This window comes from Tarenaya hassleriana, unplaced genomic scaffold (genome assembly GCF_000463585.1).
Source record: "Tarenaya hassleriana unplaced genomic scaffold, ASM46358v1 Cleome1, whole genome shotgun sequence".
In the NCBI taxonomy this organism is placed as follows: Eukaryota; Viridiplantae; Streptophyta; class Magnoliopsida; order Brassicales; family Cleomaceae; genus Tarenaya; species Tarenaya hassleriana.
In genome coordinates, this window is record NW_010960187.1 from 289,912 (window position 1) to 304,464 (window position 14,553).

The 14,553-nt window shown below is 36.7% G+C and overlaps 2 protein-coding genes across 2 annotated transcripts; both read left to right on the forward strand.

Annotated features, from left to right (window-relative positions):
* Window positions 1–382: 382 nt before the first annotated feature.
* Window positions 383–1,353, forward strand: LOC104807715. Its single transcript, XM_010533142.2, has one exon. The coding sequence runs from the start codon at window positions 493–495 to the stop codon at window positions 1,162–1,164; it is 672 nt and encodes a 223-aa protein (XP_010531444.1). The 5' UTR covers window positions 383–492; the 3' UTR covers window positions 1,165–1,353.
* A 6,236-nt stretch (window positions 1,354–7,589) lies between these two features.
* Window positions 7,590–11,486, forward strand: LOC104807802 (triosephosphate isomerase, cytosolic). The gene is made up of 9 exons (XM_010533259.1): window positions 7,590–7,745; window positions 8,240–8,315; window positions 8,801–8,924; window positions 9,314–9,398; window positions 9,555–9,687; window positions 10,169–10,263; window positions 10,599–10,677; window positions 10,770–10,852; window positions 11,173–11,486. The coding sequence occupies exons 1-9, from the start codon at window positions 7,707–7,709 to the stop codon at window positions 11,221–11,223; spliced, it is 765 nt and encodes a 254-aa protein (XP_010531561.1). The 5' UTR covers window positions 7,590–7,706; the 3' UTR covers window positions 11,224–11,486.
* Window positions 11,487–14,553: the final 3,067 nt, after the last annotated feature.

Below are 14,553 nucleotides of genomic sequence, written 5' to 3' on the forward strand. Positions count from 1 at the left end.
TCAGAAGTCTCTTGAACAAGTATGATTCAAAGCATTATGCATGTGGCAGGTAATAATATCATACAATTCATTGTCATTATCTGCATATAAAATTTTTAAAAAACAATGGTAAATCTTTATACATAATGTATTTGTCTTGAAAAGGTAAAAAATCATGCAGTATTAAAATTATAATTCTCCAAAAAAGATGCTTTGAATATTGGCAATAAACACATTATATGTTATCACCAAAAAGGCTCAAAAGCCCTTTGAGTGAGACATAAAAACAGTGATGCCATCATTTGTTGCACCATCGCTATTCAAATCCAATAACCCTTTTTTCGAAATTTTATTTTATTTTATTAGATTTTGAACTAACTAGAATGATGATGATCATGACTTCAAATATTTTATTTTTAACTAATTCCCTGAAAGCTAATAATTTCATCAAACATTTTGGTCTTACATAAAAAAAAAAAAAAAAGAAGAAGAAGAAGGAAGCCCAAAACGGCCATGGAAGAGAAGGTGAAGAAGAACACTACCAAGAACAAGAAGCAGAAACACAACCAATCGAAACCCTCTTCGGACATCTCCTTCAAACCATCTTCCGACGTGAAGGGTCTCAAATTCGGCAGCCAAATCATCGTCAAATCATTTACAGTCCGGCGAGCTCGACACCTCGAGCTTCTCAGTCTCCTCTCTCTCCCTCCTCCGGCAACCAAAAACCCTGAAATCTCGCCGGAGTTTCTGTCGGTGACGGCGTATTTCCCGACGAACTTCACGATCCTCGCTCACCGTGCATGGCACACGCTAACCCTCGGGATGGGAACTCGGAAGTCGAAGGTCGTCGTGTTCGTGTTCGAATCAGAGACGATGAAGACGGCGGTGGAATCGAACTGGCCGCCGGAGATTCCTCTCGGCGACGTGAACAAGAAGATGATAAGAGTGCTCAAGGGCTGCGAGTTGGCGAGGTTCAAATTCCGGAAAGGGTGCATTACGTTCTACGTGTACGGTGTACGGAACGCCGGAAACAATGGCTTCGCCGCCGTCGAGGGCTTAAAGGTAATTTTACAGTCGGTGTCTGCTCTCAAGGACTTTTTGGATCACACTGCTATGTTGGCTTTGCCCCACCAAAAGAGCATTCATTGCAACTCTCGTTGCCCTGACGTCACCATGGCTCACTAAATCAACCCTTTTCTTCTTTCTTTTTTTCCTCTGATCGATATCCAAATATTCTTGTTTTGTTAGAACATTGTAAGAATTGTAATTGGGATTTTTTTTTAACTTTCGTCGATTTTTTTTTAATTAGGGGGTTTTGTTGTATGAATATGATCTAATGTGTGAAGAGGTTATGCCCTAAAACTTGAAACTTCAGAGGGTTCTTAGAACTTCTATACGAGTTGAAGATTTTGAAGAGAAGGGGAAATGACATCGTTTCTCAGCTGCAGCGCTTAATGAATTTAAGGGCAATTGGGATATTTCAGGGGTCAGATTGTTACGGCGGTTATCTCCTTCCTCTTTAATACTCTGTATTCGCCATTGTAGCTTTTAATCGAGCTTGAAAACAAGAACTCGTGTGCGTGTGTGCTCAGAGTGTATAAGGGCGTTCTTTCCTCCGAGACGTAGGACGACTACACTGGTCGATCCGAACTCGTAACTCTCGTGTCTTTTTCATTTCCGTGTTTCGCATAACATCGGCTCTGGTGAGGTCGAGTAATTCGTGTGTGGGTAAGATTGTTTTGAGTCGAAGATTCTTTCGTCTGATCAATGGAGGTGTTGGCTCGGATTAGTACATGTGGTATCAGAGCCCGGTTCTTTACAAGGATCACTAGGGCAAGCTCTCGCAGGATACTCAAGAACATCAATTCGAACGGCTGGAAGAAAGGAGGATTTGTGGACGCACTAAATCAGGTTTTTCTCCGGCACAGATCTTTGTACTGATTAAGATGGCAATGACTATGCAGAAACTTGATGTCGAGAAATTCGACGAAAAGGGAGATTTCATATTGTGGAAAGAAAAGATCGAGATAGGTCTCGAGATCATGGGACTACAGGATGCACTCCATGATGATCCACAATTATGAACATCTGTGGAGGATAAGGGAACTCAGGAAGCGAGAACTCCGATTTCGATGCAGACAATTACAACTTCAGAAACTCAGGAAACTCCAGGTTTGGCTTCGACTCTAACTCAAGAATCAGAAATCATTCAAAAACGAAATGATTCGGAAGATTCATGTATAGCAGTTCGAATGGAAAGGAGTAAACGAGTTAGGAACCTGATAGTTCTATGCTTGTCTGATCAAATCCTTAGAAAAGTTATTCAAGAGAAGACGGCTTATGGAATTTGGAGGCTTCTTGAAAAACAATATCTAGAACAGTCTCTACCCAACAGAATGTACCTAATGCAGCGTGTTTCTAGTTTCAAGATGGATGAAGGAAAATCTATAGATGAAAATCTAGATATATTTCAGAAACTTTTATCAGATCTTCAAAATCTGCAAGTCAAGGTGGAAGAAGAGTTTCAAGCAGTTTATCTACTTAACTCTCTACCAGCTCCTTATGAACAATTAAGGGAGGTGCTGAAATATTCCAGAACGAGTATTACGGCTGAAGAAGTTAAGACTGCAACAAGATCCAAGGAAGCAGAACTGACAGCATTGAAAGGTACAAGGACATCATGAGAAGGGTTGGTGGTTAGAGGCAGATCTGAGCAAAGGGACCAGTCCAATACCAGGAAGAAATCAAGATCTAAGTCAAAATCCAAGAAAAAGGTTGAATGTTGGTATTGCGGCAAGAAAGGTCATTTTAAAAAGGGTTGTTATTCCAGGAAAAATAATCATAAGGGAACTCAGGATGACAAAGGAGGAGTTGCAGTTGCTGATTCTGGAGATAACATGCAGTTCTCTACAGTCTTGACTGCAGAAAGCTGGGAAATCTTGTCAACAGAAGATACAGATGCCAATGAACATTGGATTATGGACTCGGGCTGCACTTTTCATATGACTCCGAAAAAGGAGTGGTTTGTTAACCTGGAGGAGAAGAATGAAGGAATAGTCAAGATGGGAAATCACATCACCTGCAGTATAAAAGGGATAGGTTCAGTAAAGATCATATTGGAAGATGGGTCAGAAGTGTTATTGACCAATGTCAGATACATTCCTGAGCTCAAGCGGAACCTTATATCCTTGGGAACACTGGAACTACAGGATTGCTGGTATAAATCACAGAACGGTATCCTAAAAGTAGTAAGGGGCTGTAGAGTAGTATTGAAAGCAAGACTACAACATGGTCTGTATGTTCTGCAAGGGAAAACACAGACAGGTGAAGCTAATGTTTCTGAAAATCATGAGGACCAGACTTCTCTGTGGCACAGTCGGCTTGGACGTGTGTCAAAAGGTTTTGGATGCATTGGTTAAGAAGGGTCTGCTTCAGGGGGCTAAGATCTCTACACTCAGCTTATGTGAAAGCTGTGTTTGGTAAAACACACATATTGTCCTTTAATACTGGTAAACACACAACAAAAGGTGTTCTTCACTACATTCACTCGGATCTATGGGGTTCTCCTAACACTCCATATTCTATGTCAAAATGTCAGTATTTCATCTCTTTCATAGATGACTACTCTAGAAAAACATGGATATATTTTCTGAAAACCAAGGATGAGGCATTTGACAGATTTATAGAATGGAAGAAGCTTGTTGAAAACCGGCAAGGGAAACGGATTAAAGCTCTCAGAACTGATAATGGGCTTGACTTCTGTAATCAAAAGTTTGAAACTGTATGCAAGGATCAAGGTATCAAAAGACATAGGACATGTGCTTATACACCTCAGCAAAACGGGGTTGCTGAGCGTATGAACAGAACCATAATGGAAAAGGTCAGAAGTATTCTCAGCGAATCGGGTATGTCTCAGAAGTTTTGGGCTAAAGCTGCTGCTACCTGTGTCTATTTGATAAACAGATCACCATCTACTGCAATATAATTGGAAATTCCAGAAGCTAAGTGGTCAGGAGCTGAGCCAGTTTATTCTCACCTGAGAAGGTTCGGGTGTGTAGCATACATACATATTGATCAGGGAAAGTTGCTACCTAGAGCTAAGAAAGGAATCTTTATTAGATATCCTCAAGGAGTTAAAGGTTACAGGATATGGCTGCTGGAAGGTCAGAGATGTATGATAAGCAGAGATGTAAAATTCAATGAAAAAATCTTGTTCAAGGACCTAGAGCTGGAAAGAAAGGAAAGCATAACAGGAAAGTCAACAGAAGGAGAAAGGGTACTACTCCCTTATGAAGTTAACGTGACCAAGAAACGTAAGGTGACTGAAGATCAAGGTGGAGCAAATCAAGAATCTAAGACTTATTCGAAAGAACCAGAGGACAGAGAAGTATCAGTACCAGTGAATGGAAGGAAGAAGATTCAGGTTCAGATTCACAGGAAGATGATAACTCAGTATCTGATACAAATGATCTTAAGGGATATGTTCTAGCCAGAGACAGGATAAGAAGAAATATCAAACCTCCTTCAAGATATAACGAAGACAAAACTGTAGCTTTTGCCTTGGTTACAGCTCAAGAAATTGTAATTGAAGAGCCCAGGTCATATCAAGAAGCAAGGAAGTCTAAAGACTAGATCAGATGGAAGAAAGCTATGGAAGAAGAAATGGACTCGCTGAAACAGAACAAGACATGGATTCTGGTTAAGAAACCAGATCAAAGCAGGGTGATAGGATGCAAATGCGTACTCAAAAGAAAACTGGGCATATCTGGGGTTGAGAAACCTAGGTTCAAAGCAAGATTGGTCGTCAAAGGTTTTACACAAGTTGAGGGAATCGATTACAATGAAATCTTCTCACCTGTGGTAAAACACGTTTCCATAAGAGTTCTATTATCCTTGGTGGTGTATCAAGATTTAGAGCTGGAGCAATTGGATGTTAAGACAGCATTTCTTCATGGGACTTTGGAGGAACATATCTACATGAGGCACCTGAAGGATTCGGGGAAAGAGGGAAGGAAGAGTGGGTATGTTTACTCAAAAGATCTCTGTACGGTCTGAAACAATCTCCTCGACAGTGGAATCAACGGTTTGATGAGTTTATGAAGAGCAAAGAATTTCACCGAAGTTGCTACGATTCTTGTGTCTACTTCAGAAAGTTTGAGGATTTATCTCAGGTATATCTTCTCATTTATGTCGATGACATGCTGATAGCTAGCAAGGAGAAGTCAAGGATTCGAGATCTGAAAGAAATGTTAAGCACTGAGTTTGATATGAAAGATTTGGGGCCTGCAAATAAGATTCTGGGGATGAGTATACAACATGACAGACCGGTAACAGATTGACTTTATCTCAAGAAGGGTATTTGCAGAAAGTGTTGGCAACTTTTGGAATGGATCAAGCAAAGACGATCAGTACTCCACTAGGAGCTCATTTCAGACTAAGTTCAATTCAGCAAACTGAGGAGAACAGGGAAGCATTCCAGGAAATGGTTCCATATTCTAGTGCAGTGGGAAGTATCATGTATTCCATGATTGGCTCAAGACCATATTTGGCTTATCCAGTTGGTGTCGTTAGCAGGTACCTGAGTAAGCCAAGTAAAGACCATTGGAATGATGTTAAGTGGATATTAAGATATCTCAAGGGAACTCAGAAACTGAAACTCAACTATGTTCAAGGTTCAAGCTTCATGGTAAAGGGATATTGTGATTCTGATTATGCGGCAGATTTGGACAAAAGGAGATCAGTTTCTGGCTACGTTTTCATGGTTGGAGGAAATGTGGTAAGCTGGAAATCAAGCTTATAACATGTAGTGGCTCTCTCAACCACTGAAGTTGAGTATATGACACTTACAGAGGCAATTAAAGAAGGAGTTTGGCTGAAAGGCTTGTTACAGGAACTTGGTTTCGAGCAGGAGTCTGTGGAGGTTTATTGTGACTCTCAAAGCGCAATAAGTCTGTCAAAAAATAATGTCCACCATGAAAGGACAAAGCACATCGACGTAAGGATGCATTTCATTAGAGATCTGATCTCACAAAGTAAAGTCAGGGTGCTTAAGATTCATACAGACGAAAATCCAGCGGATGCGTTTACTAAGACGCTACCAGTCAGCAAATTCAAGGCAATCTTGAATATGCTGAGATTAATAGACTGAGCATTCAGTTGAGGGAAGAACCGAGGTTAATTCTGAGCTGAGGAAGTTTTGAGCAAGGTGGAGTTTTGTGAAGAGGTTATGCTCTGAAACTTCAGAGGGTTCTTAGAACTTCTGTACGAGTTGAAGGTTTTGAAGAGAAGGGGAAACGACATCGTTTCTCAGCTGCAACGCTTAATGAACTTAAGGGCAATTGGGACATTTCAGGGGCCAGGTTGTTACGGTTGTTATCTCCTTCCTTTTTAATACTCTGTATTCGCCATTGTAGCTTTTAATCGAGCTTGAAAACAAGAATTCGTGTGCGTGTGTGCTCAAAGTGTATAAGGGCGTTCTTTCCTCCGAGACGTAGGACGACTACACTGGTCGATCCGAACTCGTAACTCTCGTGTCTTTTTCATTTTCGTGTTTCGCATAACATCGACTTTGGTGAGGTCGAGTAATTCATGAGTGGGTAAGATTGATTTGAGATGAAGATTCTTTCGGCTGATCAAGGGAGGTGTTGGCTCGGATTAGTACATAATGCATGCTTTTATATTCTTCATGATTTTTTTACTAAGATTCTTTTGGGTAAAATACTATGATTTGAGTGTCTGTAGGTGGATTTCCAGGAGTAGTTTTAAAAAATATATATTTATTTTGTTTTTAAGTTAGATTTTTAATAAAATTGGTTAGAATATTGTTCCATTATGTAGGGGTAACATATCCGAAATTTAGTTTCGTAAAAAACTAAAATGGATGGTTCAATTTTAATAGGAGGATCTATCAATGGGACTCGCGGCAAAATTATAATCAACTAGTAAAGATATGTCATTTATGAATCCTAAAAATTTGGATTATACTAAATCAAACATTTTTAATTATTCATTAGAAAATATATATTACAACCAAGTAAGCGTTTCCTCTCATGCGCCTCTTCACTAAAAATATTCAATCGTACATTGCTGAAAAAAACAATTTGCAAAAAATTGTGAATGAAAATGGAAATTTCAAATGGGGGAGCGGGTAATAGCTCGAATTTATATCAGATCCGATTACTTCAGTCAATTCGAATTTAATTTTTACTAATTTAAATATTTCTTTTCTAAAAAAGGAATTTATTTCAATTTCTATTCCATTAAATTTCATTTTTTTATAACTCGTTTCAACACATGAACGGGCTTTGTGGGCCCAAATGCTTTACGTGGGCCTGAGGCCTTTCAACGAAGACAGCATTCTCCATGCCCTTCTAGTAACCAATAACCATTTACCGCAGGCGCATCAAACCCTTGGGCCACACGTCCACAATATCTCATCTGTCCTATTAATTACGTAATTACCCTTCTCTTTTGTCCTTTACTGATTTATTCCCCACGAATATTCTCCTAAACTGGACATAACCGTCATTTCGCACTCCCACCCAAATCATATGAGCATTTAAATATTATTTTTTAGTGGATGTACGATTCCCTGTGTGTATATATCTGTGGGTGTGACCCTTAAAAGTCTGAAGCGACTAGCGACCATTGTCCACTCGATCGTTTGTTTTGCATCGCCGTTCCTGTGACTCCCGTGAGGTTTTTTCTCGTGATCTTCATCTGAAAGTATGGCGAGGAAGTTTTTCGTCGGCGGCAACTGGAAATGCGTATGAGATCTTTCATCTTCGTGTTCTCTTTTTTCGGTTAATGATTTTTGTTTGCGTCTTTTTCCTCCTCTTGATCCTGCTGTTTGTCTGTTTGTTTCCCGGGAAAATCAATCGGAAATGTGAAGAAATTTGCTATTCCGATCTTAATCTTGTTTCCTAGGTGTTTTCTGGCATTTGTCTCGACAGGCGACAATTTCAGATCCATTTTATACGTGTTTTCTTCGTTTTCTGGAAAACTGATGGTTCGGATAGATCGCTTCGATTATAGATCTCATGTTGTCTCGATCTTTTGAATTCAAAATAGCTTCGATGCTTTCGATTTCGTGCTTTAACTCGTATTGTTAGTGGACGGATCTGCGTAGACATGCTAATTGGTCTTCAGTATTTATGATAGATTTTCGCGGCTAACATTTGGATCCCGTTCTTTTTCATGAGAGAAGGATTTTTAGGTGTGAAGTATATATCTGATCGATGTGTTGTTAATTTGGATGTAGAATGGCACTACCGAGGAGGTGAAGAAGATTGTGAACACTCTTAATGAGGCTCAAGTGCCATCACAGGATGTTGTGGGTAAGTCAAGCCCTTTATTGCTTTGACCAAAATGTGAAGGTTGTCTTTGAAGTTTGAAGTCTGTTGTTTCCTAACTGTTCTAGTGAATTTGTTTCTGTATTTTGTTACCTTTGGAACGTGAATCTTTGAATCTATCTAATTACTTCTTGTTCAAATGTGCGTGCGCTCTTGAGTTTTAAATAATTGGTTAGATAAGTTTCCGAGTTGCATTATACTAGAAAAACAAGGATCTTTGGTCACTTTAGGCAGAAATCAAATGTTTTTTCCTTCCCCGCTTGATCTACAGTGTCATTATGCAGTGAATGTGTGGATAGATTGAATACTTTTTTCTGTCTTCTTCACCTTTCGGAAAGCAACGTTCATCAACAAATCTGGATGTAGCCTTAATAGTCTTTCTCATCTCCACTTGTTCATACACATTATGGTTTTAGGTAATTATGATGGGGATCATTTTTGCTAACTTTCTCATAATTTGACTGTTGCAGAGGTTGTGGTTAGCCCTCCATATGTGTTTCTTCCTGTGGTGAAAAGCATATTGAGGCCCGACTTTCATGTTGCTGCTCAAAATTGTTGGGTTAAGAAAGGTGGTGCATTCACCGGTGAAGTGAGGTAAGATCCTTGCTTTTGATATCTACTTGTCCGTTTGAGCATTGCACTCTCCTGCTACACATTCAGAGGTTTTGGATTCACGGATGATTTTGATCAAAATAAGTTCTATACCTTGTTTGGTCTTTTTTATCCTGTTGCATATAAGAATCCAATTGTCTATTTATTTCAGAAAGCAACATCATCAAGCCAAAAAAGAAATATGATTGGATAATTTTAAATGCATAATTAGATGGGAAAAGCAGGTTGGAAATGATTCACGTCCCCAGTGTGAAGTTTTCATAAAAGAGATGTGCTTTATTTGATTTCTTCATTCGTCTGTGTCTGTATTTCCTCCTTTGTTTTCTGCATATTGTTTCCTGTAGTTATGCGTGCTGCAATTTTGCTTGCAGTGCTGAGATGCTTAAGAACTTGGATATTCCATGGGTTATACTTGGTCATTCTGAAAGAAGAGCACTCCTCAACGAATCCAACGAGGTAAGTGACTTTTCATTTTTTCTTCCACAGGCATTTTGTACATGAGAAACGCCCAATACAAGAGGAACTTCCGATTTATGTTGAGATTTGAGTATGCAGTTAAAACTCCCCGAATTTTGTTATTCTTGAATCTCACCCCATATCACTGTACTGTAGTTTGTTGGAGACAAGGTCGCCTATGCACTTTCTCAAGGTCTGAAAGTGATAGCTTGTGTTGGGGAGACTCTCGAGCAGCGCGAGGCTGGAGCTACAATGGACGTTGTGGCTGCACAGACTAAAGAGATTGCTGGTTTGTAGCCTTTTTACCACTATTGTTCTCTTGCTATTGTTCTTTCTGAAATTAGAGTCCAAATCCTATTTGTTAACCAATCTTGCTTGCACACCCTTTAAATGCATAAATGCGTTACAACAACAGGATATGGTGGTCTTTTGGCACTACATTCACAATGCTTTCTTTTTAGCCTTCAGTTCAGAATCTTTTGGCTGTAGGAAACATGTTTTTCCCCTGCTAATATGCATGTGGTGCTTGTCTTGATTTGACCTCCTGCCTAAAAGGGCTGTTTTAAATGATTTAATCAATGTTTGCTATATGGTAAAGATAACTTCCAACAATCTGAGAGAAAAGTATGAAAGTTAATCTGAGTGGCAAGATAGTGGACGATCAACCTGATCTATAGATAATATCTGTCTCGCTTCATTCTTCCGGTTTGGAGAAGGCCTTACTTCCGATTCTGAAAACTGTTTTTTTTCTAATCTCTGTTGAATGGAAGATCGTGTGTCGAACTGGGCCGATGTTGTCATAGCATATGAACCTGTCTGGGCCATTGGAACTGGGAAGGTCGCCACCCCTGCTCAAGCTCAAGAAGTAAGTTTCCTTTAAGACCCCTGCTAAATACTCCATAGAAAACTGGTTTTAAAATATCTTGAACTTATAATATTTCCTCTTTTAGTTGGGGGAAAAGTAAAACACATTGGTGGGGTTTTTTTTTGTAGATTCCTCCTTTTTTTTTTGCAAATTGAATTATGTGTGAAAGTGGATGCCTTTTGTTTTCCTAAGCAGGCAGAATGTCCTATCCGATCCAAAGATAATTTCATATCATGCAATCTTCTGAAGAAACTTTTGCTATGCATATTATCGTGGACCCTAAGAGGATCGCGAGACGAATTTCTCTCACAGTACCGATGATTTGAAAATGACAGGTGCACGATGAACTAAGGAAGTGGCTCGCAAAGAACGTAAGCGCTGAAGTCGCTGCTACAATCCGAATCATTTACGGAGGTTTGATTTAAAAAAAAACATTTCATTCATCAATTAAGCCAATCCTATATCATGTATCTTAGGATGAAAGGCGATTGTGTATTGTGTTACAGGATCGGTGAATGGGGCTAACTGCAAAGAGCTGGCTGGTCAGGCCGACGTCGATGGCTTCTTGGTCGGTGGAGCCTCTCTTAAGGTAATATAACGAGGGCGTTTTCAAAGTGCAATTTCATTACTCTCTTAGAAAACCAAACCAAATGCATCTGCCGGTAGCATTTGGTTAATATCCGAATAATCAAATCGATTTGAACCGAATAGAACCAATATGATACAAAAAATTGAATATAACTGAATCGAATTTGAGATAAATCGAACGGCAAAACTAAATAATCGAATCATAATTTAACCTAATCGAGATGGAAATGTCTGCTGCAATATTGTCCAATGCAAAATTGCAAATGCCTTTCCGTTTGTTCTCTAAATCTAAATGTGTTTTGGGGCTTTTTCCTCGTGCAGCCTGAGTTCGTTGACATCATCAAGTCTGCGGAGGTGAAGAAAAGCGCCTAAAGGCCATGAGGCTGGAGAAGATGCTTCCAATGTTTGTTTGTCTGCCAAAAACTTTGAGAAATGAAATAAGTTTTTTTTTTCAAAAAAAAATATTAAGGACCTGCTGCATTAAACTGCAGGTTTCGAACTGGGTTTCTCGTTTTGTTTTTTGTGTTTTTTTAGGTTTGGCACAATGATTTCTCTGCTTCCCTTTAGTTCATGTTTATAAACTCGTTGTTTGTTTTATTTCCGTATTTTATATATATTTTCATCTGCCGGTCTAACTTTTTTTTCCCCCATCACCTTGCTAAGGTTTAGTTGAATATGTATGAATATATATATGATTTTTAATATAATCTTCGTCTATTTTCCAAATTAAGCGTAATTGTTGATGCGTAATCGGTTAATAGTTTTTAAGACGGAATTTACGTAACAATGTTTAAGTAGACTTTCACGTCATTGTTATTAATATCCTTATATCATAAAATATTAAAAGTTCAAAAAATAAAAATAAAATACGGAATTTTAACAACCATATACAACACACAAAATCATACCTATACATACACACAATAACATGTGTATACATGCATTTATGTATTGAAATATATACATATAAAAAATATATATGTGTTTTTGTAAAATTTTGTTTTAAAATTTTTTAAAAATTTCTTGACGATATATAAATAATTGATATTAATTTGTAAAAAAGTGATAACTTCAAAATTCATATATATATATAGAGAAAATATGTTAAATAAAAATTTGAAAATAAATATTTATTGATAACACTAAATTGTGATATGACTCTAAATAAAAAGCGAACCTAATTATATATAAATATATAATATATTTTATATTTTTCTACAAACAATAATTATATATGACATTCCTTTTAGATAAATAATGATAAATTTGTAGAAAAACGAATTATATGGATTTGAATTGACTAATTATATACAGAAAAAAGGTTATGCAGAGAACTAATGCCAAAGCAGAATTAAAAGGTCAAACAATCTTTTCTAAAACAATAGTTTCTTAGGAAAAAAGTTATGTTTCATATTCACAGCAATTATATATGACCTTCCTTTTAATATAAATATATGTTATATATATGTTATATATATATATATATATTAATTTCCATAATTGACGGATGGGGGACGTCAAATTTGTCAAAAACGAATTCCATGGATTTGACTAATTAGAATAAGTCCACAAATCGCTAAACAGACAAAGATGTCACAAAGACAGAGACGCGACCAAGCGAGAGGACGTAATTTATTTGTAATAAATATCACACACTCCTCCCCCAAGTCAAACGCCATCTCATGCTCCGTAAGCTTTCTTATCCATACATACATACATACATACATACATACATACATACATACATACATACATACATACATACATACATACATACATACATACATACATACATACATTGTTATTATTAATTATTACTTGACTTGTCATTGTTATGTGGACGAGAATCATTTAACGTGTTCGATGATTGCTTATTTATTGGTTATGGATAAAAACCAAATATTACTTTTATATTTTTGCACATTGTAGAATATCCAAAACCATCAGAACTAAAATAATATTATCGTTCAAATGGATACGTCTTCATTATCATCAACAACGGCGGCGATCATCATTTGTGCGAAAATTGATACAAATTCAAAACCAGTAAAATTTTAAAATTATTGATTGCATAATCTCTATATATATATATATATATATCATAATAAAACCAAACCAAATGTAAAACCTAATTAATAATATATAATCTCCTCCATGATTTCAAATGGAATACTCAACCACAAAATATCAAAAGAACCACAGTAATTTTAACTGTAATAAGATTGAGTAATATTTATTAAAAAAATACGATTAAAGGCAATACATAAATATACATATATATATATATATGTGTGTATATATGAAAAATAAACCCAATTAGTGTTGCAGAAGGTAAGTCAACGCTCTCTCTCTCTCTTTAAACTTGCTCCTCGTTGAATGTTTCCTTAAAGGCAAAGCGTCAAAAAGAACGAAAAACGCAAACCCTCTTTTTCAACTAAAACAATTGTTTTTACCTTTTTCAGTTAAAAAAGAAATGCAATCACAAGACACCAACCATATTATATAAAAAATGAATATATCGCACGATAACTTTAGATTAGAACATGACTCAGATCTCAGATGCCATGATCTTCTTTCTAGATATGGTCGACGTGCAAGTCATCCATTTCTCGGTCTTTCATGAAAATCGAATGATTCATATCATTTGTAGTCATCCCTATTCTATTCGATTCCGTTTCTATCAAATAAATTTTTTTATTTAATTTTTTCGGCTTTTTAAAATTTGATTTAAATAAACTGATTTTAAAATTATTCAATTCAGTTTGATTTTATGTAACGAAACAAAAAAAAAACTCTTTCATAATATATGTTTGTGGTTTCTATCCAAAATTTACTCACACTAATTTTAGAACTAATATTAATCTCCAACTAATCTTGAATTTTTTAATCATTAAGAGTCTATGAGCTACAAAAAATAACCATAAACTCCATTTAAAAATGTCTAAAAATGATGCTTAGTCTTTGTTCGTCTTGTAGGACAAATTCTATTTCTATGTCATAGTTCCATTCATCATATTATATACAGTTTTATTCCGGGATCCAAATTTATATATATATATATATATGTGTGTGTGTGAAAACACGAGTTGATTTTGGGATTCATATTGCACACAGGAAATTCTGAATGAGTTTGCATGTGTGTTTCGTTCAGAATTGTGTGGTATATAATATCTATACAAATAATAAAAATAAAGTCTTTTTATCCGAAAACGCTGAAAAAAAATCAAATGTTGAATCTTGTCTAGATTTTACATTTTATTTTTCTTGCATCCGCGTCCTTATGACCTTTTTATTCGAAAATAGATCAATTCGACAAGTATGTATTAACCATACAGAAAATATTTTTATAAAATTATCGTTTATAAATATCTAAAACATAAAAATAAAATTAAATCTAAATATATGATAGAATATAATTTTAGAATATTCTCAAATTCAAAGAGAGAGATTTGGAATCAATTCGTGAGCAGCGAGGGCTCGCGTGAGTTTTGCGGCAGTGTCGGGATTTCGGGTTCTCGAGGACTTTCTCGGCCATTGAGAGATATTTATAATCCAAAATATTTGAAGACTTTGATTGGTCATTGGATCAAAAATCGGAATTCAAAAGTTTTTTCCTACATTGTTTTTTACTTTCCTTACATTTCATTTCAGAACATGAAAGAGACCGGTCTTTGGTCCTCTCTCTTACCTCCTCCACACAAC

Coding starts and splice junctions, on each gene's coding strand:
- LOC104807715 (XM_010533142.2), top strand. CDS start 493: ATGGAAGAGAAGGTGAAGAAGAACACTACCAAGAACAAGAAGCAGAAA.
- LOC104807802 (XM_010533259.1), top strand. CDS start 7,707: ATGGCGAGGAAGTTTTTCGTCGGCGGCAACTGGAAATGC. Junction 9,399..9,554: donor TCCTCAACGAATCCAACGAG/GTAAGTGACTTT, acceptor ACTGTACTGTAG/TTTGTTGGAGACAAGGTCGC. Junction 9,688..10,168: donor ACAGACTAAAGAGATTGCTG/GTTTGTAGCCTT, acceptor GTTGAATGGAAG/ATCGTGTGTCGAACTGGGCC.